Source organism: Carcharhinus amblyrhynchos, chromosome 27 (genome assembly GCF_965287045.1).
Source record: "Carcharhinus amblyrhynchos chromosome 27, sCarAmb.v2.hapA, whole genome shotgun sequence".
Taxonomy (NCBI): Eukaryota; Metazoa; Chordata; class Chondrichthyes; order Carcharhiniformes; family Carcharhinidae; genus Carcharhinus; species Carcharhinus amblyrhynchos.
Window position 1 is genome coordinate 2,296,794 of NC_137350.1, and position 27,624 is coordinate 2,324,417.

General features: G+C 40.7%; 1 protein-coding gene across 4 annotated transcripts in view; it reads right to left on the minus strand.

Annotated features, from left to right (window-relative positions):
• Positions 1 to 27,624, minus strand: part of LOC145359270 (protein TANC2-like) — a 1,038,666-nt gene that overhangs the window by 194,654 nt on the left and 816,388 nt on the right. For 2 of the 4 annotated variants that reach the window (XM_080213802.1, XM_080213798.1), the window contains 3 exons: positions 18,956 to 19,081; positions 10,484 to 10,519; positions 2,867 to 3,148 (listed from right to left, as the gene is read on the minus strand). In XM_080213802.1, coding sequence (XP_080069928.1) covers positions 2,867 to 3,148; positions 10,484 to 10,519; positions 18,956 to 19,081 — 444 coding nt within the window. The remainder of the gene's footprint in view (positions 1 to 2,866; positions 3,149 to 10,483; positions 10,520 to 18,955; positions 19,082 to 27,624) is intronic. The other 2 variants (XM_080213801.1, XM_080213799.1) reach the window with 1 other exon arrangement.

Here is a 27,624-nt window from a genome sequence, read left to right on the forward strand (position 1 = left end):
ATAGATGGTGCAAAATTGATGCTACAGTTCCAAGAGAGATTGCTGACATTTCCTTGAAATCTTTCACCTTTCTCCTTGAAAATAAAACATTTTAGTTAATCTTAAATCCTCATCATTGATAAATTTTTGTTATCTTAATAAAGAAAAATAATTTGTATTTCTGGCAGTTGAAACAGACTATCTGCAAAAATCAGTCTGCCACATCCATTTCTTTTACCTATTTATGGGGATGATTGAAGTACATTTAACTTCCCAACCTTTCAATGTCTATTTCCCTTTATCACTTTGAACTGGGACTCACTGCATTCCTTCTCCTGATGATAACCTGTCTTCTCACCTCCATTTATTAACACAACTTGCTGCTTCCTCCTTCATCTTAAAGTATTGCTCATAGATTCTCATTTCTTTTCCTCAAAAAAATTCTCTCCCCGCCAAACTCCACCAAACACTCTTTGTAAGAAAACATTCAAGAACAGGTGTTTGCATCACTGACAAAACCAGCACTTATTGCCCATCCTTAATTGCCCTGAAGAAGGTGATAATCAGCTGCTTTCTTGAAGAGTTACAGTCTGTGTGGCGTAGGTGCACCAAAAGTGCTGTTAGCGAGGAAATTCCAGGACTTCTACCAGCATTAGAGGAACAGATATATATTTCCATGTCAGGATGATGTGCAACTTGGAGCAGAACTCACAGATGCCGATGTTCACTTATACTTCTAACTAATAGAAGTAGTAGGTTTGAAAGGTGAGTTGAATGATCCTTGGTGAGTTTTTGGAGTGTATCTTCTAGATAATACATATTGCAATGGCGCTTTATCAGTTGTGGAGCAAACAAATGTTTCAAATAGTCTGTTTTGACCTGAATGTTGCTGAGCATCTTGAGTGTTGTTGGAGCTTCACTCATCCAAGCAATTGGAGAGTATTCCATCACACTCCTAATCCGTGCTATGTAAATGGGAGATGCTTTGTGAAGTCAACAGATGAACTGCTTATTGCAGAATTCCCAGCTTCTGATCAGTCCTTGTAGCCACAGTATTTACATGGCTGGTCAAATTCAATTTCTGGTCAATGGTAACCCTCAGGGTGTTGATAACTGTATTCAGTAATGGCAATCAAATTGAGTTTCAAACTGAGATGGTTAGGTTCTCTTTTGTTGAAGATGTTTATTGCCTAGCTGCTTATCAGCCCAAGCCTGAATGCTGTCCAGGTCTTGCTGATATACTTCTAAAAAATTCTATTTTGGGATATGGGCTTCTCTGGCTGGCCAGCACTTATTGCTGATCGCTTGTTAACCTGGTGATGATGAGTTGCCTTAAGCCACTGCAGTCCCTGAGGTGTAGGTACACGTACTCTTGACCTTCTAGATGGTAGTGGTCATGGGTTTGAAAGGTGCTAAGGAGACTGTGTGAATTCCTGCAGAGCATCTTACAGATAGTACACACTGCTGTATCTGTTAATTGGTGATGGAGGGATTGAATGTTTGCAGAAGGGATACCAATAAAATGGGCTTCTTTGTCCTGGATGGTGTCAAACTTCTTAAAAGTTGTTGGAGCTGTACCCATCCAGACAAATCCTGACTTGTGCTTTATAGGTGCTGGTTACTTGCCACAGGTTCCTAGCCTTTGACCTGCTCTTGCAGTCACAGAATTTAAATGTCTAGTTGAGTTCAGTTTCTGTCAATGGTCATGGGAGGATGTTGATGTTGCCATTTCTTATGACGGAGGGAGCTATTTTGCAATCAGACCTCCTGGTCCTTCTCTTTCTCCTCAATTATCATCCATTTCTCCCTCACTGAATGTCTTTTATCTGAATGTTATGTGAAAGACACTTGATTTTGGCTGCAACACTCTGTTCTTCCAAGAGTCCTGCCTGTAACCTAAGTGCCTGTAACTACTAACCACAGGCCTGTAGTTGGAGTGGATCTACGCTTGTTTCACATGGATGAATCAATATGCGTAAATTTCCTTTACAGTTTGCTCTAAATCAAGGGCACATCTGCTGAAACCCTAGGCTGCTCATTTACAACCTCCACACACATGTAAAAGACCAGGTCACCCGCGTTTCCTACGTTTATGGAGTTAAATGAGAAAATGGAAATATCCTCTATATTTAATGGAAGTGCTGTCAGTTTTTTTGGAGTGACGTGTCATGCCATAAAACATAATGCTAATTATTGCTATGAATTCTGTTTTAAATATATTAAACAGTTAGGAATTGAAAACTATTTAAGATTGAAATATTTTTAAATAAGAACTCAACATAATTATAATAGACAGCTTCCATACATTTTGATGAATGGAACAACACCCGTTTCTTTCTTTCTATATTAGTTGTGTATTTTACATCTCTTTTTGGTTGGTATAGCCTTGGACCCAATCTCCAATTCAGCTTCCCTTCCATGTATGGCACATTCTTCTCACAGTATGATTGAAGTATGGAATCACGGTACACTCTGCATTCTACTGCTCTGTAACACAGCACAGGGATGCTTTGATATGCCATATCCCAGAAACTTACCACCCTTTCATTGCAAAGTACTCTCTTGCTTCAAGTTTTTTTGAAACAACTCCTACTCATCCAGGAAGAATAAGACTTCACAGTTCAGCTAAATGGACGAATAGCTCTTCTTTTAAATTTCAGTTATTTCAAAATGTGTCTGTATGAATCAAATATCTAGTGTAGTCAAAAACTTCCTACAAGTGTAGAGAAAACAGGCATTCTTTCAAATTGAATTAGTCATTCACTTGCTAATGAATAGATGTTTTTATCTGAGTAGAACACTTACGTGGAGGAAGAATAAAATCAGAATCAACTCTCATGCACACATGCGTAAAAAGAAAGACTACATTTTATGAATAAGTACATACGCTTTGGTGATGCATGTGGACTATCGGATGCAATCTGCCTCATTCGAGAACCATGACAGCTTAGTGCAACCAGTCTTGAGATGATGGCTGTTTTCCCAAATCCAATATTGGCTATGATCACCACTCCTCTGTTCACACTGGGATTACCACATTTTAGCTGTGTATCTATTTCATGGAAGAGCCAGTCCCGCCCAATGAACACCGAGTCAGTGGTGATGCTGGGTACTTCAAAGAGAAGTGGCTTCAAGGAGATGTCTGGAGGTCTGTATGGTGCAAAGCGTACTGTGGAAACAATAAAATGGATGTAGTTAGTCTCAATATTTCAATCACAACATAAAAACTGCACAATAATTTTAAAAAGAAAAATTGACCAAAAACTTAGGGTGGAATTTTCCTGTCCTACCCACCGTGGGCATCATAGCGGGCAGGACACAGACCATGTGAAGGTCCATTGACCTCAGGTAGAAACAGAAGAGGTAGAAGAAAGATTGGATGACCACTTTGCTGAATACCTCAACTCAGTCTGCAAGCATGACCCCAAACTTATGAGCCTCTGTCAAATTAATTTGCTCTGCCCCTGCACCACCGCCACCCCCCCCCCCCCCCCCCACACACACACACACACACACACACACATATACATACAATGATCTCGCACATCTTGACCTCTTACACTCCTCCAATAATACTCAACAGCAGCCAAGGAGCACCAGTAAGTAATTAATCTGTTAATTAGACACATTTCAGCCTTCCAGACTCAACAATATATTCAACAATCACATGTCATTACCACTGTTACCATTTTTTCCATGGCAGTAGTAGTGGTTCTTTTGTTTCCATTTTCACCTCCCCAGAGACCCATCTTTTCTTTAACTGCCATATTTCCATCCCCTTTCAGCCTGTAGCATCATTCCTTTTATCATTTAATCACTCCTGCCTTCCAGCTAATTAACATCTCTTTTGCTTCTCTCATATCCTTCTTCTGCCCGTCAACTTGCTTAAACACTTACATCTCTAATTTTGTCCACTTTTGACCTGAAACATCTCTCCCAGATAGTTTTTGAACTGCTGTGTATTTCTAGTATTTCTGTTTTTATTTCAGATTTCCATTGGTATTTTGCTCTTTTTGCCTTTGTCCACAATGATTTTAATAGTGTCATCACAACGTTGCCCAGCACTACAACAATTGCCATACAAATTGCAAGTAAAGCTTTTTAATCATTAAAAATCAACGTCAGTTCTGTAAGCAATCATTCCAAAATGACATTTTGTAAACCTTGCTGCAAACTTCCCCAACCAACTCTCCTTTACAATCTACGAGAAGTCTCAGTTGTCTGTAGAGAAGCTCAAATATGCCAAAACCAATTGCAACTACATTAGTGAGAGACTGCACGTCCAACGCTGAAATAACCTGACTTGTGGAGTACTAGATGTGTTCAAATTCCCATTACAGACATTCCTCAGTTGCCAATCCTCCTCCTCCCAAAAAAATTCCTAAAATTTTAGAATGTCTGAGAATCAAATTCACATCATATTACTGTACATTCCGGCTGCCATAACATATTCCACTGATAGCTGATCATTTTATGCTTTCAACTTGAAACCTGTAGTGCAAATTTCTTCTTCAAATAATTTTTCATCTTTTCAGTAGAGAATCCAGAAGGGCAAAATTAAAAAGAAAGAGACAGAATTTTGTTCTAATCATAAAACAATTCTCTTACATGTTACAGCAGTCTGAACTAGTCAAGAAAATAACTTCCTGCATGGATTAATGATTCTATTACTGATGCAAATGTTCATGCTTCCTTTCTAAATGATAAGTAATGTGATTGATTAGCCTGATCATCAATCAGCTCAATACCAGATTGATATTAATAGTTGCAGAATATCACTCTACAATTTCCCAAAAGAAAATGTTCATTTCCACGAACAGGTTACAAGAAAATTACAACTTAGGAACAGGCTGTTCAATTTTACTATCAGCATGACTTAGATGGATGATTAAAATGTCCAACCAAGAAACATCTAATCAGATCCCGAAACACATTAGTGAATGATGGCCTGGATATCGGGCTTAGATACGGATATCGGATTTTCTTTTTTCCCTTTTGCCATAAAAAGCAGCAGCAGTATAACGTTATATTCCTCCCTCATGTAATTATCTAGCTTCATCTTAAATATATCTAAGTTATCTGTCTCAATTATTTCTTATTGCAACAAGTTCCCAGTCTAATCACTCTCCAGTTAAAGATGTTTATCCCCAATACCTTATCAAGTTTATTAGTGACAATATTAGATTAGTACTCTTAGTTTTCAACTTCATCACAAGTGGCTAACTCCATAATCTCTTTGTCCTATTAAATATCTTCTTTTGTCATGGGCTAGTGTCCCATTGCCCAATCATCACCCAGAAACTTCATTCTCAGATAAATTACAGAATTGGATAAAGTTCATTATGAACACTTAGTCAGATGTTAAATTTATTCAAATCATTGTTTTGACCCAAAGGATCTTTGTCTCCTGATGATACAGTGACTGGGATTTTGTGGTCCCAAAATGGGACAAAATGGAGTTGGGTTCTTAAAAATGACTGCTGAGGCACAGCAGTCTCCATCTGTTTTCTGTGGAGCAGAAAAGGGGCATGTCAGGAATTGCTCAATGCTGCCATTATAGAAGTTGATGGCGCTATTGTAGAAGTGGGAATTTCAGGAAATTTCACTGAGACAGTCGCATTTTGGTAGCTTTCCCACTTGAAGAGTGGAAGCATAAACCATGGTTTGGAGGTGGAAAGAATATAAAAGGCGAGTAAAAATTGTGTTGCCTTTTTTCAATTAATCATGTAATGCCTGAATTGTATGCGTGTTTATTTAAGTTAGTGGCCACAGAGCAATGGCTGGAAAATGTATGCAACCATTAAATAACGTCTTTGCCAAGTTGTTACTTCTGACAACTTTGAAAGGAAAGCATTGTGAAAGCAGGAGAACAGAATAACCCTCGGATAAAGTGTTATTCAGCATTGTACAATATTGAAAGACTCGCACTAAAGACCAAATCCCATTTGCTTTCTTTACCACCTGCTGCACTTGCATGCTTACCTTCAGTCACTGATACACAAGAACATCCAGGTCCCACTGCACACTCACTGTTCCCAATTTACAGCCATTCAGGTAGTAATCTGCCTTTTTGTTTTTGCTTCCAAAGTGAATAACCTCACACTTATCCAAATTATACTGCATCTGCCATTGATTTGCCCACTCACCCCAACCTGTCCATTCTGAAGGATCTCTGCATCCTCGTCACAGTTCACCCTCCCACCCAACTTGGTATCATCTCCAAACTTTGAGATGTTTTATTTTGTTCCCTCATCTAAATCATTAATATATATTGTGAATAGCTGAGGTCCCAGCACCGATTCCTGTGGCACCCCACTAGTTACTACTTACCAATTTGAAAAGAACCCATTAATTCCTATTCTTTGTTTCCTCTCTGCCAACCAGCTTTCTATCCAGCTCAATCTTCTCCCAATCCCATGTGCTTTAATCTTGCACAATAAGCTCTTATGCGGGGCTTTGTCAAGCACTTTCTGAAAGTCTGAATATACCACATTGAATGACTTCTCCTTGTCAACTCTTTTTGTTACTTAAAGAATTCCAACAGATTTGTGAAGCATGATTTCCTCTTCATAAATCCATGCTGACTCTGCCTGATCCTGCCACTGCTTTCTAAATGCTCTGTTATAAAGTCCTTGGGTAACTAACAGAATGCTAAGAGTAGATGGGTGTTTTTCTGGTTGGCGATCAGTGACTAGTGGTACGCCTCAGGGATCAGTGTTGGGAGCACAATTGTTTACAAATTTACATACATGATTTGGAGTTGGAGACCAAATGTCGTGTGTCAAAATTTGCAAATAGTATCAAAAGGACACTAAGATGCCTGGAAGAGCAAAATGTGCAGAGGATGCTGAAAGGGATAAAGATAATCTAAGTGTGTGGGCGAGGGTCTGGCAGATGGAGTACAATGTTGGTAAACTGAGATCATTCATTTTGGTAGAAATAACAGCAAAATGGACTATTATTTAAATGGTAAAAAAATTGCAGCATGCTGCTGTGCAGAGGGACCTGGGTGTCCTTGTGCAGGAATCTCAAGGCGTTGGTTTGCAGGTGCAGTAGGTAATTAAAAAGGCAAATGGAATTTTGTCCTTCATTGCTAGAGGGATGGAGTTCAAAAACAGCGAGATTATGTTGCAGGTGTATAAGGTGCTGGTGAGGCCACACCTGGAGTACTGTGTACAGTTTTGGTCTCCTTACTTGAGAAAGGATATACTGGCACTGGAGGGGGTGCAGAGGAGATTTACTAGGTTGATTCTGGAGTTGAGAGGGTTGGCTTATGAGGAGAGACTGAGTAGACTGGGGCTATACTCATTGAAATTCAGAAGAGTGAGGGGAGATCTTATAGAAACATATAAGATTATGAAGGGAATAGATAAGATAGAAGCAGGGAAGTTTTTTCCACTGGAGGATGAAAGTAAAATTAGGGGGCATAGCCTCAAAATAAGGGGAAGCAGATTTAAGACTGAGTTGAGGAGGAACTTCTTCACGCAAAAGGTTGTGAATCTGTGGAATTCCCTGCCCAGTTGAGGCTACCTCATTGAATGTTTTTTAAGGCAAGGATAGATACATTTTTGAATAGTAAAGGAATTAAGGGTTGTGGTGAGTGGGCAGGTAAGTGAAACTGAGTCCACAAAGATCAGCCATGATCTTATTGAATGGTGGAGTAGGCTCCTACTCCTAGGAGTAGACTCCTGCTCCTAGATCTCATGTTCTTATGTCCTTATGATGGATTTGACAATTTTCTCTACTAATGTCATTGGGACCAGTACAAATTGGATGGTCTGCACCTGGACAGGAAGAACCAATGTCCAAGAGGGAGTGTTTGCTAGAGCTGTTGGGGAGAATTTAACTAATGTGCCAGGGGGATAGGGACTGATACGGGAAGTCAGTGGGAATGGAAACAAAAGGCAGTAAGGGCAAAAAGTGGAAGGGCAAGAAACCAAAGACAAAAATCAAAAAGGGCCACATTACATAATAATTCTAAGACGGAAATGAATGGCAAAAAAAAAAGCCTGAAGGCTCTGGGTCTCATTGCAAGGAGCATTTGTAATAAGATAGATGAATTAATTGCGCAGACAGTCATTAACGGATATGATGTAATTGGGATCATGGAGACCTGCTTCCAGAATGACTAAGGATGGGAGCTCAACATCCAAGGCTATTAAATATTGAGGAAAGATAGACGGAAAGGAAAGGGGGGTGGGGGGGGGGGGGGGGGGGCGGTGGGGTTGGTATTTCTGGTTAAAGGGGAGATTAATGCAATAGTAAGGAAGGTCATTAGCCTGGACAATGTGGAATCTGTATGGGTGGAGTTGCGGAACACCAAAGGACAAAGAACGCTAGTGAGAGTTGTGTACAGACTATCAAACAGTAGTAGTGAGATTGGGAATGGCATCAAACAGGAAATTAGAGATGCGCGCAGTAAGGATACAGCAGTTATCATGGTGACTTCAATCTGCATATTGATTGTGCTCACCAAACTGGTAGCAATGCGATGGAAGAGAATTTCTGGAAGGTACGAGGGATGGTTTTCTCGACCAATATATCCAGGAACCAACTAGAGAGCTGGCCATCCGAGACTGGGTATTGTGCAATGAGAGAGGATTAATTTACAACCTTGCGGCGCAAGATCGTTTGGAGGAAAAGTGACCATAATATGGTAGAATTAATTCCACAATATGGTAGAATCTTCGTTAAGATGGAGAGTGAACAGATAAATCTGAGACAGAGTCCTTAACTTGAGGAAAGCTATCTTTGATGGTATGAGATGTGCATTGGCTAGAATAAACTGGCAAAGGATACTTACAGGGTTGCAGTGAATAGGCAATGGCAGATATTTAAAGAACACACAGTTGAACTTCAACAACTGTACATCCCTGTCTGATGTAGGAGTAAAATTGAAAAGGTGGCTCACCCATGGCTAATAAGGGAAATCAGGAATAGTGTTACAGCCAAAGGAGAGGCATATAAATTGGCCAGAAAAAGCAGCAAGCCTGAGGACTGAGACAAATTTAAAATTTAGAAAAGAGGACAAAGGGTTTAATTCAGAAGGGGAAAATAGAATATGAGAGTAGAGTTGCATAAAACATAAAAACTGACTGCAAAAGCAGCTATAGATATGTGAAAAGAAAAAGACTGAAGAGGCGGGGGGGCAAACGTGAAAGACGGGGGGTGAACGCGAGAGGCGGGGGGGGCGAACAGGAGAGGAGAGATGAAAGCGAACGGGAGAGACAGAGAGAGAATGAGAGAGACAGGCAAACAAAAAAAGTCTCTGTGGTTCAGCAGGCAGAGTGAGGATGGCAGCTCACATTCAGATTGAAGAGATCAAATTTGTGAGAATTTAAACAAGGCTTGAAAGTTCACATAGCTTTGACTGGAGGGAAGAATCTCCAACCTATCCCTCACCGTGAAAGTAATTTTGGGAATTAGGAGATTCCTGGCTTGGAATGGAAAAGAGAGGGGCACAGAGTAGAGTAGAACTGTGGCAAGGAATTTTCAGTTGTTTTAAAAATTGAACGGGGAAGCTTTTCTACAAGTTGACTACTGAAGTAATTTAATTGATGTTACATTTAGCTTGTTTGTTACAGCAAAACTCAGAGAACATGCAATCTTGTTGCCTGATCCTTTCACTCACAGGAGGTTAGAGTTTCTTTTTAAAACTTATGGGCTTTGCAAAATTGTAAGTGTACAGTTCAAAAATAATTTAAAAAATGAAATGCAACTTCCTCTTTGCCCCAGGTTCATGATAAATTGTTATTGCAACTATTCAATGTGGAAGACACATGGAGCATAATTCACCCTTCTCAGTTTAGTGTCGGCTTTAATAAAATCAGAAGAAATAAGTTAATTTCCCCATTGAGCTACTCCTTCAATTCTGTAAGATCATGGCTGATTTGATTGTGGCTTTAACACCACTTTCCTGTCTGTCCCCCATAATTCTCAATTCCCTTGTCAATCTAAAATCTCTCTAACTCAGCCTTGAATATATTCAATAACCCAGCCTCCACTGCTCTCAGAAGAAATTCCTCCTCATCACCATGTTAAGTGGGAGACCTTTTTAGTTACTGCTCAAATTAATGGAGCTTTCTTCCTGAAACCTTTGAATATCCAATTTTAATCAGCCGAGAGTTTTCAATCAGTCCGATTTTAATGGACCAAAATCAACGGGTTAAACCATTACGTAAACCTAGGCTTTTTTTTGAAGTAGAAATTGATAATAGATAGGTTTGAACTATAAGAATGTGCAACAGTAAAACTGGAACTTTGCCCAAGGTTTTTGGTTTTAAACAAAGCAAGAATCAACAATGGAAAGCAAAGAACAAAAATGTTGATATCTGGTGGGACGGGAATCTGGACGTTCTAAACATGCACAAAAATATGTTTCTTTAGCTTGCACATGTACACAAGGAGAGCAATCAATTATTGAGCAGCTGTAGGTTATGCTGCCTTCAAGTTAAATTCAGTCAGGGAACAGTTAAAGATTGTATTAACAAGAATCATAACTTACGTGAATGAGTGTGCCAAGCATGGGCATTAGTGGTGGCTAAAGCAAAAATCAGAGAAAAGCCAGAAAGTGATGTAAAATGTTAGCAACAATCACAAGCATAAGAGCAATAATAAACAGGCATCAGACTTCAAGCGTGGCACAGAGCTCTGATGCTGAACAGTTACATTTCATTCAGCACATGGGTAGCAAACATTAGAGCCTTATTCTAATTTTCCTTTCCTGTCAGAGAATCAGAATGTTATGTGACATTGTTCACTGAGGAATTAAGCAGGTGCAAAGTCAGCTGCAACGGACGCTTGAGATGACAAACTGCAGGCTCCTTTGTTGTTCTATTCTTGGCAATGCATCTTCAACGACTTGCCGTGCAACTTTAATTAAAATATGAGGCCTCAAAAACATGATTAAATGAAGAGACAAAGCGACATTCTAAAATCCATTCAAACACAGTGAAATCAGTGTACAAACTCACTGTTGCAGCAGTCAAGAAAGTATATGTGGAGCATTATGCAGGGATAACAGAATGATTTGGCTTCAACACACTGGTGCATAACACCCAGGTTAAATTTATTTTCAACATTTGTTTAAGTTATGATAAAACTAAAAACAGCACAAAGATTTTGCGGCTGCTCCCCTTGACTTAAGGGAATTATTAGCTCAATGAGAAAAGAATAGTAATGAAAAACGTAATTCGAAAGTTTGGCACTGCAGGGCAATCAAATAGAGCAACCGGAGCACACTGCAGCAAACAAGTTCGAGGGTTTGAAGCAATTAAATGGTATGGCTTAGGTTGAGACTGTTATGCAAACATAAAATCTTTAATTCCACATCCTTACAATCTGTTAATTTTAATCCCACTATATAAAGTCTTGGTTCTGCTCACGCTTCTTGTCATTTTTGTCACACTGCATGTCAACTTTTCCACCATCATTATTCCTACGTTCACATTTACCATTGTCTCAACCTTCGGCCACGAGGTTCCTTCAAAATTGGTTAAAATGCTTGCTTTTTCCAAATCTTTGTTTCTTTCTTCATAACTAAGAGTTCCAATACGTAAAGATGTGGTTTAAAAATCTCAATAATTAAAATACGAATTTTATCCATTGAAATGACTTCCGTGTTGCTTAATTAGATGTTTGTTGTTTTTATTTGTAGGCCTCAGATTCTCTGAAATGTCTGGGCTTCAACCTGACATTTTCCCCCAGGTCTATGAAGCTATGAGCTGAACCTATATTGCGTTGTTTGAGTAGGATTAGGGTTAGGGTTAGGGTTCATCACCCAGGCTCTGTCAACATCAGTTAAACCAATCAAATATCTTTCTTTAGATCCTGGCATTCTCTGCTGTAAAATAAGCAGATTCATTTTGAAAGCTTTATTCAGGTAAAAAAAAATTATGTTTAAAAAAAGAGGGTGAGATTTTCCAGTCTCATCCGTAGCTGTCCCACTGCAAGTGAGAACGGAAAGCTCCATCATTTCTAGTGGCATTGGAGAATCCCAACCTCAATCGAGGATAGAGGTTTTCAGTGAGGGTCAGTACATGAAAAAGACACGATTGCAATTATTCATGTGTTGTAACATTTGGTTTGAGTTGAGTCTGTATAAATTCCAGAAAATGTTATTAAGCTGAGCGGAAAGAGAGACTGGAGGCAGAGACAGAGTCATAAGGTTTATAGCATGGAAACAGGCCCTTTGGTGCAGGTTGTCCATGCCATCCAGTTTTTATCACTAAGCTAGTCCCAATTGCCTGCATGGGTGACAGATCGGAAGAAGAGAAGAGACGGAGTCTTTCATTTAATTTTAGTTCAAATTTTTAAAAAATGAATCAATTCTGAAATCAACTCGTAAGTTTACTAGCATTGTACTGACTGTTAGAAAAGAATAGTGCAAATTATTTAAATCTCTCAGGCACAAGGTGAAATTCGTCCTGGGACTAAGTTTAAAATTGGCAATAGTGAATCTGCAGCCATGAGTGCTTGAATTTCTTTCTCCTCCCATCTTAGCTAATGCACAAGAATGACAAAGGAAGACTAGCATTATTTAAAAAAGTACAAATTGGTGTTGGAATGAAAGTCAAGTCTACTTTGAAAAAAAAATCAATACGTTCCACTATAAGCTGTTGACATTGTTTCTACTGTAATCCCACAGGTCAGTGCACGGAATGATGAGAATGATATGACTCAGAGCTCAGGAACATGTTTTCATTCACCCCTAGTAGTATTTATATAAAACAGCACCATGATAACGTTTTACAACCTTTCAGCTTCCAAAATGCAGTAAATAGCACTCCCTGCATAGAGGGGATACAAAATCTGCTGGTGAACTAGAAACTTGAGGAAAATTTCTGCTCAACTTCCACTTTTATGAGTTTTGGTAATTTGTTGTAATGCTACTTAATTACTTCAAATTACTCATCTTGGTTTGAGCAACTTCACTGGTTCTAGCTAATTTGGGGTTAGTATGAGGAAGAATTAGCTCTCAGATGTTGATAGATGGCCCTAGTCATTTGAGCGGACCAAAGTTGAAGGAGACCAGAATGGGTGGAAAATGAAACAATAAAATAAGGAGGAAAAAAATCTCCCTCAATCTTTCTCTTAATTGACCATCAGGATGTAACTCAATATAGCAAAGGCAGGCCTGTCAAGGTGGTAAATCTTTTAGATACTTGCCAATACTGCTCCATATTGAATGACATAAAGGGTGTCTAATGTAGGACAATGTGAATATTATTTGTGAATGCGCATTGGACAATGGAGAACCTGTGATGTGGTATATCTGGATTTCGAGAAGGCATTTGATAATGTGCCGCACCAGAGGCTGCTACATAAGGTAAAGGTGCATGGTATTAGCATGGATAGAGGATTTGCAGATGACATTAAGATAAGTAGCAGAGTAAAGTGTGCAGAAGAGACAAAGTCTGCAAAGGAATATAAATAGTCTGAGTGAATGGGCAAGGATTTGTCAATTGGAGTACAATATTGGTAAATCTGAGATCATCCATTTTGGTAGGAAAAACAACAAAATGAACTATTATTTAAATGGTAAAAAATTGCAGCATGCTGCTGTGCAGAGGGACATGGATGTCCTTAATGAATCAGATAAACTTGGTTTTTAGGTGCAGCAGGTAATTAAGAAGGCAAATGGAATTCTTTCCTTCATTGCTAGAGGGATGCAATTTAAAAACAGCGAGATTATGTTACAGCTGTATAAGGTGCTGGTGAGGCCACATCTGGAGTACTGTGTACAGTTTTGGTCTCCTTACTTCAGAAAGGATATACTGGCACTGGAGGGGGGGGCAGAGGAGATTTACTAGGCTGATTCCAGAGTTGAGAGGGTTGGCTTATGAGGAGAGACTGAATAGACTGGGGCTATACTCATTGGAATTCAGAAGAATGAGGGAAGATCTCATAGAAACATATAAGGTTATAAAGGGAATAGATAAGATGGAAACAGGGAAGCTGTTTATATTGGCAGATGAAACTAGAACTAGGCTGCATGGCCTCAAAATAAGGGGGAACAGATTTAGGACTGAGTTAAAGAGGAACTTCTTCATCCAAAGGACTGTGAATCTGTGGAATTCCCTGAAGCATTTGGGGTTACCTCTTTGAATGTTTTTAAGGCAAGGATAGATAAATTTTTGAACAGTAAAGGAATTAAGGGTTATGGTGAGCAGGTGAGTAAGTGGAGCTGAGTCCACAAAAAGATCAGCCATGGTTTTGCTGAATGACAGAGCAGGCTTGAGGGGCAAGATGGCCTACTCCTGCTCCTAGTTCTTATGTTCTCTTTCCCAAACAACAGTCCTATTGTGCACTACCTATGAAGTGTTCTAACTCAAAGTTTGATCAAGAAATGTAAATATCCATCATGAGCCCGATAGGTGGACCTCACAACAGGCTGCAGCCCTGAAAAGTCAATCTACCGGCATGCAATAATGAACTCCAGTGCAATCTTTATTGCGTTGTCGGCAATTAATACTAATATCTCAATAAATGTAATAAATTGCTGAGGAAGCTCTTCAGCCTATCACGTCTGCACTGACACGTGTCAAACACCTGACCTCCCACCTATTTACCAGCACTTGGCCCACAACCAAGTTCAAGTTTATGGAGCCACCAAATTTATAAGTGTAGTAAACAAAAAGTAAAAATTAATAAATAACAAGTAGGAAATATCAGAATTATTGGTTTAATTGTTTATAATTTGGATGAATAGAATGTGGATGCATTCATTATAAGTAGCTATTTTTAAATTGTTCTGTTTTTAAATGGCATTTTTTGTTCGTCTCAGGTTGTGCACTTGTACTGGCTAGTACTTTCAATTCTCTTTATGAAAGAACAGTAATAATGGGCAGAATATGCATCATTTGATGATTCTGCTTCTATACCTTCACTACAAACAGCTCTGCTATTGCAATAATTTGGAAAAGATCCTGAAGCCAAAGAGCACAAGCCATTGAAATCCACATGTCAAGGTTGAAACTAATTCTGACCAATCAGTTCCCAGAGCACCCTTGGATACAGGACTTCTGCTACATCCACCTTTTTCTTGTGTGGATTGGATATTACACCTGTCCATTTCCATGAACCATGGTGCCACTATGAGTGGGCCTTTCTGGAGATTTGATTCCCTGTACCCTTTCTGTCATAAATTCCAAGGTGAGGACTGGACTAGGAATTGCAGCTTGGAATAGTGCACAATTTAATCTTGATCACATACAGTTTGATGGTCTAACTTTCAAATTGCTGATTTAAACAAAACTTTGACACACAGAGAGTAGTTAAAATAGTTTGTGCAGTATTGGGCATCCATTACAAAAGACATATTGAGATAATGGGAAAGATTTATTATCTGTGGTATTATTATAATTATACCACAGATGAGGGGATATAGAGGGTTGTACCAAGAAGAAAATAAAAGCAGAAGGTGCAACATTCCTTTTGCGTACTCTTCAAACCTGCAATTCACTGATCTGTTCAAGGTATCAAAAAGTAAGGCTTTAGAAAACTCTCCCTGTAACACTTATTCACCTCACTGATAGTGAATTATTTTTGTGTATTATATTGTATTTTGTTTATTTTTGATTGATACATGAGCTGTTTTAAAAATGTAATCTTTCACAGGTTGTAGGCGTTACTTGCAAATCCAAAATTTGTTTCTCATCCTTAATTACCCTTGAATTAAGTAGCTTGCTAGAACATTTCAGAAGGAAGGTAAGAATCAACCACATTGCTGTAGGTCTGAAATCACACAGCAGGTAAGGATGCCAGATTTCCTTGCCTAAAGGACATCAGAAAATAAAATGAAATGTTTGTGTTATGTACTAGGGATGGAAAAGGATCTTCTGATACTACATATATTAAAAAGGGAAATCTTGCTTCAATTTAAGTAGTTTCATTTAAGTAGTGGTTTCCAGGAACACATCTACTATTTTGACACAGTGTTCCTGTATAGTGAAGATGGGATACTTGACAAACTAGCACTGGATCCACTGGAACAAGAAAGCAAGGGCAGGATTTTTTAAGTGGCGTTTTGAAATGATTTGAATATCAGTAAATTGGTAATAAGAAAGCAGAAACTTAGAATTAGTACCAATAACTACAGTGGTTGGAAGAAAATTTTTCACCCAAAAGATTTGGAGAAAATGAAATATATTCTCTCTTAAATCATGACATTTAAGAGGGAATTAGATAAACATCCAAACAGAATACAATATTAAAGGGTAAAGAGAATGAAGATTAAACTGATAACTCCAACGTAAAGCTCGTACTAGCAGAGGAATAAGGAGCCAAATGGTGAACATTATATTGAAAATTGAATGATCTCACAGAAGTATGTTCTGAAAAGGTCACACTTTCTGCATTCTTTAGCTTTTCAATCTAGCTGCATTAACATTAAAATTAATTTAAAAACTGGATATTCTGATTTTGGCTCAGTTCTTGAGGGAAGATAAACTAAGTTGTTTAATTCTAAAATGACCTAAAAATTAACAGTGTCATTATTCTTTGATAACCTCAAAATAACCTTGCAGTGTATTCTTTTACCAGAATTTACAAATATACAGTCAAAGTGCAATGGTCAGCCATCAAGGGTTATGAGTTATTCTTAACATAACAGTTTGATTCAAGAACTACTGAGATTTGAGTCTGAGTGTACTTATTTTATTCTGGATCAATTTAGGTGCCCCCTAGACTTACTGGATGGAAGATCACTACAGTCTTAAAACGAAAGAGAAGCATCTGTGCCCCTCTTCTTTTCACCTCATTGCTTCCTGATTTCTTTCTCAAACACTCCACAGAAGCACAGCTTCCAAGGTTTGGACAGAAATAGAAACGGAGAGTTCAGTGTAGAGGGTACAAAATCTAAAGAAGAGAGATCATTCAAAATTTGTTCTACCAGTGACAGAAAGATTGATGGAATATTACTGCAAAGTGGAACAGATTAGATGGGCTGACTGGTCTCCTTCTGTTCCTATGATTTGGCCTGCCAGATTGGTTTTGTGGACATTTTTTATCTGTCTTAATTACAAGTTTACTTCCTCTGTAGAAAGTTACCCTCAGCAATCCAGTGAAATAGTATGGAAGTGAGTTGAAGGGTAAAAATATCAAACATTGTTGATAGACAGGTCAGCACAGGGTGCTCTTGCTCACTATTTGGCAATCAGTAATAAATAATAGCAGAACCTCACAGCAAGTCCAAAGACATGCAGGTCGATGGACTGAATGGCATCCTTCTGCACTTTTGGGATTCTATGATTCTATAAGTCGAGTGATTGCCCAGCACTTAGGAAGTTGTCCGTTTGGATGAAGAAATGCAGTTCTTTTGAAAATTAACTCCTCTGAAGAAGAAACACAGAGGAGCTGCAAAAGTTGCTTTTAATTAAATAGCTGAAAGTACTTCCTTCCCAATGTAATTTCCTTCATTGGCCAGGGCATTAAGTTTAAAAATTGGTCAATCATGTTGCAGCTTTATAGAACCTTAGTTAGGCCGCACTTGGAATATAGTGTTCAATTCTGGTCACACACAACTAGAAGTGTGCATTATTGGGAGATAATGCTGCAGCTGTATAAGACCCTGGTCAGACCCCACTTGGAGTACTGTGCTCAGTTCTGGTCGCCTCATTACCGGAAGGATGTGGAAACCATTGAAAGGGTGCAGAGGAGATTTACGAGGACTTTGCCTGGATTGGGTGGCATGCCTTATGAGGATAGGTTGACAGAGCTCGGTCTTTTCTCCTTCGAGAGACGAAGGGTGAGAGGTGACCTGATAGAGGTTTATAAGATGATGAGAGGTACTGATTCTCAGAGGCTATTTCCCAGGGCTGAAATGGATGCCACAAGAGGACACAGGTTTAAGGCGCTGGGGAGTAGGTACAGAGGAGATGTCAGGGATAAGTTTTTCAGTCAGAGGGTGGTGGGTGAGTGGAATCGGCTGCCGGCGGTGGTGGTGGAGGTAAATTCGATAAGATCTTTTAAGGGACTTCTGGATGAGTACATGGGACTTAATAGGATTGAGGGTTATAGGTAAGCCTAGTAGGTAGAGATACGATCAGCGCAACTTGTGGGCCGAAGGGCCTGTTTATGCTATAGTTTTTCTATGTTCTATGTTCTAAGTATGTGGAGGCATTGGAGAGGGTACAGAAAAGATTTACAGGATGTTGCCTGGTATGGAGGGTATTAGCTATGAGGAGAGGTTCGAGAAACTTGGTTCACTCTTACTGGAACAACGGAGGTTGAGGTGCAACATGATAGAAGTCTACAAAATTATGAGAGAAATGGACAGAGTGGATAGTTAGAAGCTTCTTCCCAGGCTGGAAGAGTCAGTTACTAGGGGGCACAGGTTTAAGGTGCGAGGGACAAGGTTTAAAGATGTACAAGGCAGATTTTTTACATAGAGAGTAGTGGGTGCCTGGAACTCGCTGCCGGGGGAGGTAGTGGAAGTAGGTACGATGGTGACTTTTCTTGACAAATACATGAATAGGATGGGATATAGCCTCCAGAAGGGTAGGGGGTTTTAGTTCAGTCGGGCAGCATGGTCAGTGCAGGCTTGGAGGGCCGAAAGGCCTGTTCCTGTGCTGTAATTTGTTTTGTTCTTTGTAAGGAGTTTAATGTTACCAGTTAACTCTTTCTCACTCTTTGGACCAGTCAGTTCCAAAAAAAACAAGATGGCATCACTCATCATCTGGTCTCATCTATGATTCTTCAAAAATAAAATCAGGTATTCAAAGTGGGTACTTTCAAATATCAACATCCTCCTGCAAGGGTCAGGTCACAAATGCACTTGCTTTGAAGTGCTGACATTTCAAGTTATTCTGTCAGAATAAAAATGGCAATAAAAAGCTGTACACAGCACTTCCCAACCACTTATGTGCAGCAATGCAGACAATAGTAGATTCTGTATAGCATAGAGACTGTCAAACAGAGAAAAGAGCCTGATTAACAAAAGGCCATGCATCATAGCATAATATGTCCTGCTGCTTACCTCGTAGGTCCTGTGGGGTGCGACCTCCTGCCACATGCTGCCGTGGCATTCTCAGAGATGTCCGCAATGGTGTGTGTCGCTGTTCATCCAGATAAGCGAGGTCCTCCAGATGGGCAGAACTTGTAGCTGGGAAAAAAATAATGTCCTGAGCATAGGCTACAGTTAAAAATTGAACAAATCAAAAGCCAACTTGAAACACAGTTTTTTTCTGAAGATAAAAAATATTCAAGCCATGCTAGGCTAAAAGATGCTTGGAATTGCATCGGAAATGTTTGATTGAGAGCCCCCCCCCCTCCAAATCACTCACTCACACCCAAAAATAGAGCAGCAGCTGAGAATGTGACTCTGGGCAAACCAAACAGCTCTGCAGGTTGTGGGCTCCTTTCTGGGGAAACTACAATTTATTCCAGGTTTGCTCAGAAGCAGATCAAGTGAGACTGAACTCCTTTTTTTCAGAAAAAGCTCTTTTATGGGCAGAGAAAAATAAAAACTTTTTCCAATAATAATTTGCTGTCCAGAGACATTTTGATATTTGTTATTTAACAGTTGTCAAAACTCAAGAGATATAGAACACATTTAGGAATGCAGACTGTAAGTTAATTGAAAGCTTCACAGCATCGTAAAACTGCACAAGTACAGCTTTAGAGGATTTTCTTTTAGATTTCTTATGAAAGCTCACTATAAATTAAATTTTTTACTTGCTATTTACTATGGCTTTTGATTATATACACAAAGTGGTTTGAAAATGAAAATACTGCTGACATTTAGAAGTTGTTTCTTCATTGAAGATGATGGAAACGCTTGCTTTAACATATGCTGCATTTTTTAAAAAGTAAGCTAACTTTTTAGCTTTGCAAACAGTAAAACTTTTCAATGGTTTGATGCATGATTTCATTTTGAAATGATTGCTCAGACACACACATGCAAACATGCGCACACAGGAGGGGGTGTGCAAATCCAGACACATTTTAAATAACCAACAGTAGGTTTTGTTTTGCCTAGATTTGGCAATGTACTATGACACTTCATGGAGTGAAAGGGTAATGTTGAGAATTCCCAGGGCCACTCGGTCCCACTTATACACCATTGCACTGCTATCTCTGGTGGGTCAGTCCTGCAGTAGGGCAGGTTATGCACTATGGTGATGATGGAGGAGTGTGTGACTTTGCTGGAAGGCATGATTTGGTGAGTGTAACTGTCAGACATTGCTTGTTCAAGAGTCAGCGCACCCAATTCTGGCACGAGACCCTCAATGTTAGTGAACAGAGTTTTGCAGGATTGACTGCACTGGGCATGCCTTTGTCACTTCCAATGTGATCACCATCTCCGTCAAGAGAGAATCCAAACATTGCCCTTTGACATTTAATGGCATTACCATCGTGAAGTTGAGCTGAAATCACAACCAGGTCACAATTAAGTCAATGCCGGTAGCCATTCCAGTATTATTTCTTTTGTAGTTTTCAGTAACCAACTGAGTGGCTTGCTATGCTATTTCAGAGGGTAGTTAAGAGTCAACCACATTGCTGCGGGTCTCTAATCGCTTGAAGAACTGACCAGGTAAGAGTGTTAGATTTCCTTTCCTGATGAACATTAGTAAACCATGTGGGTTTTACAAGAATTTGGCAATTTTCTGAGCAGCTTTTTTTAAATCCAAGGTTTATTAAATTAACTGTATTTAAATACCTCAATTGACAAGATGGAATTTGACTCATATCTTGGCAGCATAAATCCAAGCCTCTGGGTTACTGGGTTACAGCCACAATGCTAGCGTTCCCAAGTACCATGATAGAGAATGGATATTAGGAAGGGAACAGTTTTTAATTGTTAACTGACAGCTTTAATAAGGTAAATAGGAGGAATTATTTCAGTGATATGGTCACTACAGAGTCTAACTAAGATCAACACTAAAAGAAAGGTTAGACATTTCTTTTCGTGAACATAAGGACATAAGAAATAGGAGCAGGAGTAGGCCATTTGGCCCTTCGAGCCTGCCCCGCCATTCAATAAGATCATGGCTGATCTGAAGTGGATCAGTTCCACTTACCCGCTTTCTCCCCATAACCCTTAATTCCCTTGTCTGTCAAAAACCTATCTACCCGTGACTTAAGTATCTTTAGCGAGGTAGCCTCCACAACTTCAACGGGCAGAGAATTCCAGAGATTCACCACCCTTTGAGTGAAGAAGTTCCTCCTCAACTCCGTTCCAAACTGACCCCCCCTTATCTTGAGGCTGTGCCCTCCAGTCCTGCTATCCTTTCTGAGTGGGAAGAATCTCTCTACCTCTACCCTATCCATCCCTTTCATTATTTTATACATCTCTATAAGAGCCCCCCGCAGCCTTCTAAACTCCAACGAGTACAGACCCAGTCTATTTGGTCTCTCTTCATAGTCCAACCCCCTCATCTCTGGTATCAGCCTAGCGAACCTCCTCTGCACTCCCTCCAAGGCCAAAATATCCTTGCGCAAGTGCAGCAACCAAAACTGCACACAGTACTCCAGCTGCGGCCTCACCAGTACCCTGTACAGTTGCAGCAAGACCTCCCTGCTTTTATATTCTATCCCCCTCGCTATAAAGGCCAGCATTCCATTCACCTTCTTGATCACCTGCTGCACCTGCAGACTGGGTTTTTGCTACTCATGCGTAAGGACCCCCAGGTCCCTCTGCACCAGAGCATGCTGCAGCTTTTCGCCCTTTAAATAGTAATCCCTCCTACTATTATTTCTGCCAAAGTGGATAACCTCACACTTGCTAACATTGTACTCCATCTGCCAGGTCCTCGCCCACTCGCTCAGCCTATCCAGATCCCTCTGCAGACTTTCCACACCCTCCACGCAATTTGCTTTTCCACTCATCTTTGTGTCATTAGCAAATTTCGTTACCCTACACTCAGCCCCCTCCTCCAGATCATCTATATAAATGGTAAATAGCTGAGGCCCCAGCACTGATCCCTGTGGCACTCCACTAGTCACCAACATGGAACAGAGTTCCGTGGACGTGATGAACCACCTGAAACAAGGTTTAAAATGAATCTGCAATGGTGCTGAAAAGGAAAGTGGATAAATATTTGAAACAAAAATCAGGAGTAATGGGAAGAAGGCAGGGAAATGGTACCAAGAAGATAATTATTTCAAAGATCTGGCACAGTACGTTGAGCCAAATGATCAGCTTGCATGCTGTAAAATTCTGATTCTATATATAAATATATATGGTGTGATGTGATTCAATTCAATCGATTTCTCTCACTGAGCTTTGAAACAAGATGCAGTGTAGCTGAGTAAGTCATCTGAAAGTTACGCATCTACAAATGTTAGTCAGTGCAATATTGAACCCAGATCTTACCAAGCAACAACTATTTACATACTAAAGAAGCACATCTTAAAATAGAAAATTAAATGCGTTTTCTTCCCTTCTGTTGCAGATGGCCTTTATCTTATTCTAGTGGTATTTTTCATGGGTAACTATGAAGAGTTGAGTGAAGCAATCCATGAACGTAGCTGAAAGCAAAGTGTCTTCACTCAATAACTCTGTGCATACTTCCAAACCCTGGACAATAATCATGAGCAGAAAGCAACTACTGTTTCTTCCTCTGCCTAGCTGACTCACCAACTACTATTCCAGCTAAGATGAAGCACTGTATTTTCAGATGTTTAATTTCTTGTGGCTATCATAAAATCTATTATTCTTACCTACAAGCACCTGGAAGATCAATCTATTGTCTGACTTTGAGTGTTTAGCTGATGATGCAACACTCAGCAGGAAGGTAAAAATCCAACCCATATCTCTGCCCATCTGTAATTAGAGCTCCTGCTAAAAAAAAATCACCTCAGACTCAGCATAAAATGTAAAAAAAACACACATCAAATATTCTGGCAGAGAAAATGTTTCTTTGGAGTTTCTATTTGCTTGGCTTTTATCATTATTATCTGCTTAATATGATTTACAACACTTAAGACAATCATCAGATATGAGCACCAAAGTTAATTCTTTGTAGTTGGCACCATCAGAAGCGACGTTAAGGTCATATGGTAAAATATCACATGACATTATTTAAAGAAAGGGCTTTCTATCCTGGCTAATATTTGTCTCCCAAACTACATCATGGCCTGGCATATACCTCCATTCTACCATTACCAATAAGCCAGAGGGTTCAACTGTGGTTAAATAAAGAGTGCAAGAGATCATGTGAAAGGCAACACTAAGCATACATAAAAATGAGGTGTCAATCTAGTGAAGCTACAACACAGGACCACCATATACCAAACAGTGGAGGCAGCATGCAATAGAAATCATCATAGAAATCACAGAAACCCAACAGTACAGGAAGAGGCATTTGCCCCATCAAGTCTGCATCAACCACAATCCCACCCAGGCCCTTCCTCTGTATCCCCTATATATTTTACCCACTAATCCCTCTGACCTACACTAAGGGCAATTTTTAGCATGGCCAGTCAAAAACCCACACATCTTTGGACTGTGGAAGGAAACCTGAGCACCTGGAGGAAACCCACGCAGACAGGAGGAGAATGTGCAAACTCCACACAGACAGTGGCCCAAGCTGGGAATCGAATCCAGATCCCTGGAGCTGTGAAGCAGCAGTGCTAACCACTGTACTACCATGCCACCAGACAGAGCTAAATGATCCCAACTCTGCAGTTCTGCCACACAGAGTCAGGAATGGTGGTGAACAATTAAAAAAACTGACAGGAAGCTCCATAAATAACCTCATGATGGGAGAGTCCAGCACATCACTGCAAAAGAGAAGGTTGAAGCGTTCATAACCAACTTCAGCCAGAAGTGTCGAGTGAATGATCCATCTCTGCCTCCTCCAGACATCCCCTGTATCACAGATGGTAGTTTTCAGCCAATTTGATTTACTCCATGTGGTATCAAAAAACAGCTGAAGATACAGGACACTGCAAAGGTTTCAGAGCCTGACAATATTCTGGTAATATCGCTGAAGACGTGAGCTCTAATGCTAGCCAGGCTGTTCCAGTACACCGGTATCTGCTCGGTTATGCTGTGTTGACAAATTGCAGGACAGATCCAATCCTACCAGCTACCACCCATCAGTCTCAATCATCAATAAAGTGATGGAAGGGGTCATTGACAATGCAATCATGTGGCACTCACTCAGCAATAACATGCTCAGTTGAGTTCCAGGGCCACACAACTCCTGATACAAACAGTCTTGGTCCAAACACAGACAGAAGAGCTGAACTCAAGATTTGAGGTGACAGTGACTTCCCTTGACATCAAAGCAGCATTTGATCAAGCATCAAGGAGCCAAAGGTAAACCACAGACAATGGGAAACAGGAAAATTCTAAGATGGTTGGACTAATACTTAGAAGAAAGGAAGATGGTTGTGGTCATTTAAATCAGTCATGTCAGCTTTGGGGTATCACTGCAGGAGTTCCTTGGGGAGTGTCCAAAGCCCAACCATCTTCAGTTGCTTCATCAATGACCTTCCTCCATCATAAGGTCAGAAGTAGGGATATTCGCAGATTATTGCGCTATGTTCAGCACCATTTGCAACTCCACTGAGCTGCATTTGAAAGCAGTCTGCTTTCATATGCAGCAAGACCTGGACAACATTCAGGTTGGGGCTGATAAATGGCAAGTAAGATTAGTACCACAGAAGTGCCAGGCAATCACCATCTCTAACAAGACAGAATCTAACTGTCTCCTTTTGACATTCAATGGCATTAACATTGCTGAAGTTGAGTTAAGATCACAAACAGATCAGCCATGATCTAATTGAATTGCAGGGCTGGTTTGATAGGCCAAATGGCCTCCTCCTGTTCCTAAGCTCTGTGTTCTTATGAATCCCCCTTTATGAACACCCTGAGGACTACCATTGACTAGCGACAAGAGCAGGTCAGAGACTGGAAATTCTGCTGCAAATGAATGAAAACAGAAAATGTTGGAAATAATCAGGTGATCAGTCAACACCTATGGAGAGAGAAACAGTGAACGTTTCAGGCCAATGGCCTTTCATAGAAACATTGAGAATTTAGAAATGTAATAAGAACATAAGAAATAGGAGCAGGAGTAGGCCATCTAGCCCTTTGAGCCTGCCCCGCCATTCAATAAGATCATGGCTGATCTGTTGTGGCTCAGTTCCACTTTCCTGCCCTCTCCCCATAACCCTTAATCCCCTCGCTTATCAAAAACCCATCAACCCGCATCTTAAAAATATTTAGCGAGGCAGCCTCCACCACTTCAACGGGCAGAAAATTCCAGAGATTCACCACCCTTTGAGTGAAGAAGTTCCTCCTCAACTCCGTTCTAAACCACCCCCCCTTTATCTTGAGGCTGTGCCCCCTAGTCCTACTGTCCTTTCTGAGCGGGAAGAGTCTCTCCACCTCTATCCTATCCATCCCATTCATCATCTTATGTGTCTCAATGAGATCTCCCCTCATTCTTCTGAACTCTAACGAGTACAAGCCTAGTTTAACATAGAACATAGAACATTACAGCGCAGAACAGGCCCTTTGGCCCACGATGTTGCGCCGACCAGTTAAAAAACAATGACCCTCTAACCTAAACCAATCCCTTTTCATCCATAAACCTATCCACGGATCTCTTACACGCCCCCAAACTAGGCGCATTTACAACTGCAGCAGGCAGGGCATTCCAATCCCTCACCACCCTCTGGGTAAAGAACTTACCCTTGACATCCGTCCTATAACTACCCCCCCCTTAACCCTTAAGTTTATTCAGCCTCTCCTCATAGCTCAACCCCCTCAACTCTGGCATCAGCCTAGTAAACCTCCTCTGCACTCCCTCCAAGGCCAAAATATCCTTGCGTAAGTACGGCGCCCAAAACTGCACACAGTACTCCGGCTGCGGCCTCACCGATGCCCTATACAGCCGCAGCAAGACCTCCCTACTTTTATATTCAATCCCCCTCGCCACTGAAGGCCAGCATCCCATTCGCCTTCCTGACCACCTGCTGCACCTGCAAGCTGGGTTTTTGCGACTCATGCACAAGGACCCCAAGGTCCCTCTGCACCGTCGCCTGCTGCAGTTTTTCTCCACGTAAGTAATAATCCTTCCTACCATTATTCCTACCAAAGTGGACCACCTCGCACTTGCCAACATTAAATTCCATTTGCCAGTTCCTGGCCCATTCGCCCAGCCTATCTAGATCCTTCTGCAGACTCTCCACACCCTCCACGCAATTTGCCGTTCCACCAATCTTGGTGTCATCAGCAAATTTCGACACCATACACTCGGTTCCTTCCTCCAGATCATCTATATAAATGGTAAATACACAGGATAAAAGCAAAAGTAGACCTGTAATAGGGTAGAAGATACAAGAGTTTGCTTCACAAGAGTCAGTTTTACAAGGATTTTAAATATGCATAGTCCCTGGGCTCATCTGCCCTTGAGCTGACCTTACTGAATAACTGACATCCAGAATGGTGGCCAGTTATAGTATCCCTATCCCCACTTTGGATGAAATCAGCAAATTCAGCACAGATAGGGAAGCACATATAGCTCAAATGATGTTGTGTTGTACATTAGTCAGTGAAGTATCTATAATGTCAGCATCCTGTTTCATTTTGGATTCTACACCTGATACCATCAGCAGCGATCAGTCACTCTCGTAGAAAGATTTCCCATGCTTATTCCCACATCCCAGACAAAATGGTCCCTATTTTTACCTCAGTATCAGCTCATTTCCTTTCTGATGAAATTGTAGTTTCTTGTACAAAGTGTCTAAGTGCAAGGAGCTGAAGGAACATCCAAGTGCTGTGCTTTATAAATCTGTTTGACATGTAGCATTGCTTCAAGCAGCTGAATAAAATATTGGTTTGAGTACAAGGAAGCAGAACCGCACATTCAATGTAAGTAGGTTGCCAATTGCTTTTAACATAAGAACATAAGAACATAAGAAATAGGAGCAGGAGTAGGCCATCTAGCCCTTCGAGCCTGCCCCGCCATTCAATAAGATCATGGCTGATCTGTCGCTGCTCAGTTCCGCTTTCCTGCCCTCTCCCCATAACCCTTAATCCCCTCTCTTATCAAAAACCCATCAACCCGCGTCTTAAAAATATTTAGCGAGGCAGCCTCCACCACTTCAACGGGCAGAGAATTCCAGAGATTCACCACCCTTTGAGTGAAGAAGTTCCTCCTCAACGCCGTTCTAAACGCCCCTTTATCTTGAGGCTGTGCCCCCTAGTCCTACTGTCTTTTTTGAGCGGGAAGAGTCTCTCCACCTCTATCCTATCCATCCCATTCATCATCTTATACGTCTCAATGAGATCTCCCCTCATTCTTCTAAACTCTAACGAGTACAAGCCCAGTTTATTCAGCCTCTCCTCATAGCTCAACCCCCTCAACTCCGGTATCAGCCAAGGAAACCTCCTCTGCACTCCCTCCAAGGCCAAAATATCTTTGCGCAGGTGCGGCGCCCAAAACTGCACACAGTACTCCAGCTGCGGCCTCACCAATGCCCTATACAGCTGCAGCAAGACCTCCCTACTTTTATATTCAATCCCCCTCGCTATGAAGGCCAGCATCCCATTCGCCTTCCTGACCACCTGCTGCACCTGCAAGCTGGGTTTTTGCGACTCATGCACAAGGACCCCGAGGTCCCTCTGCACCGTCGCCTGCTGCAGTTTTTCGCCCCGTAAGTAATAGTCCTTCCTACCATTCTTCCTAC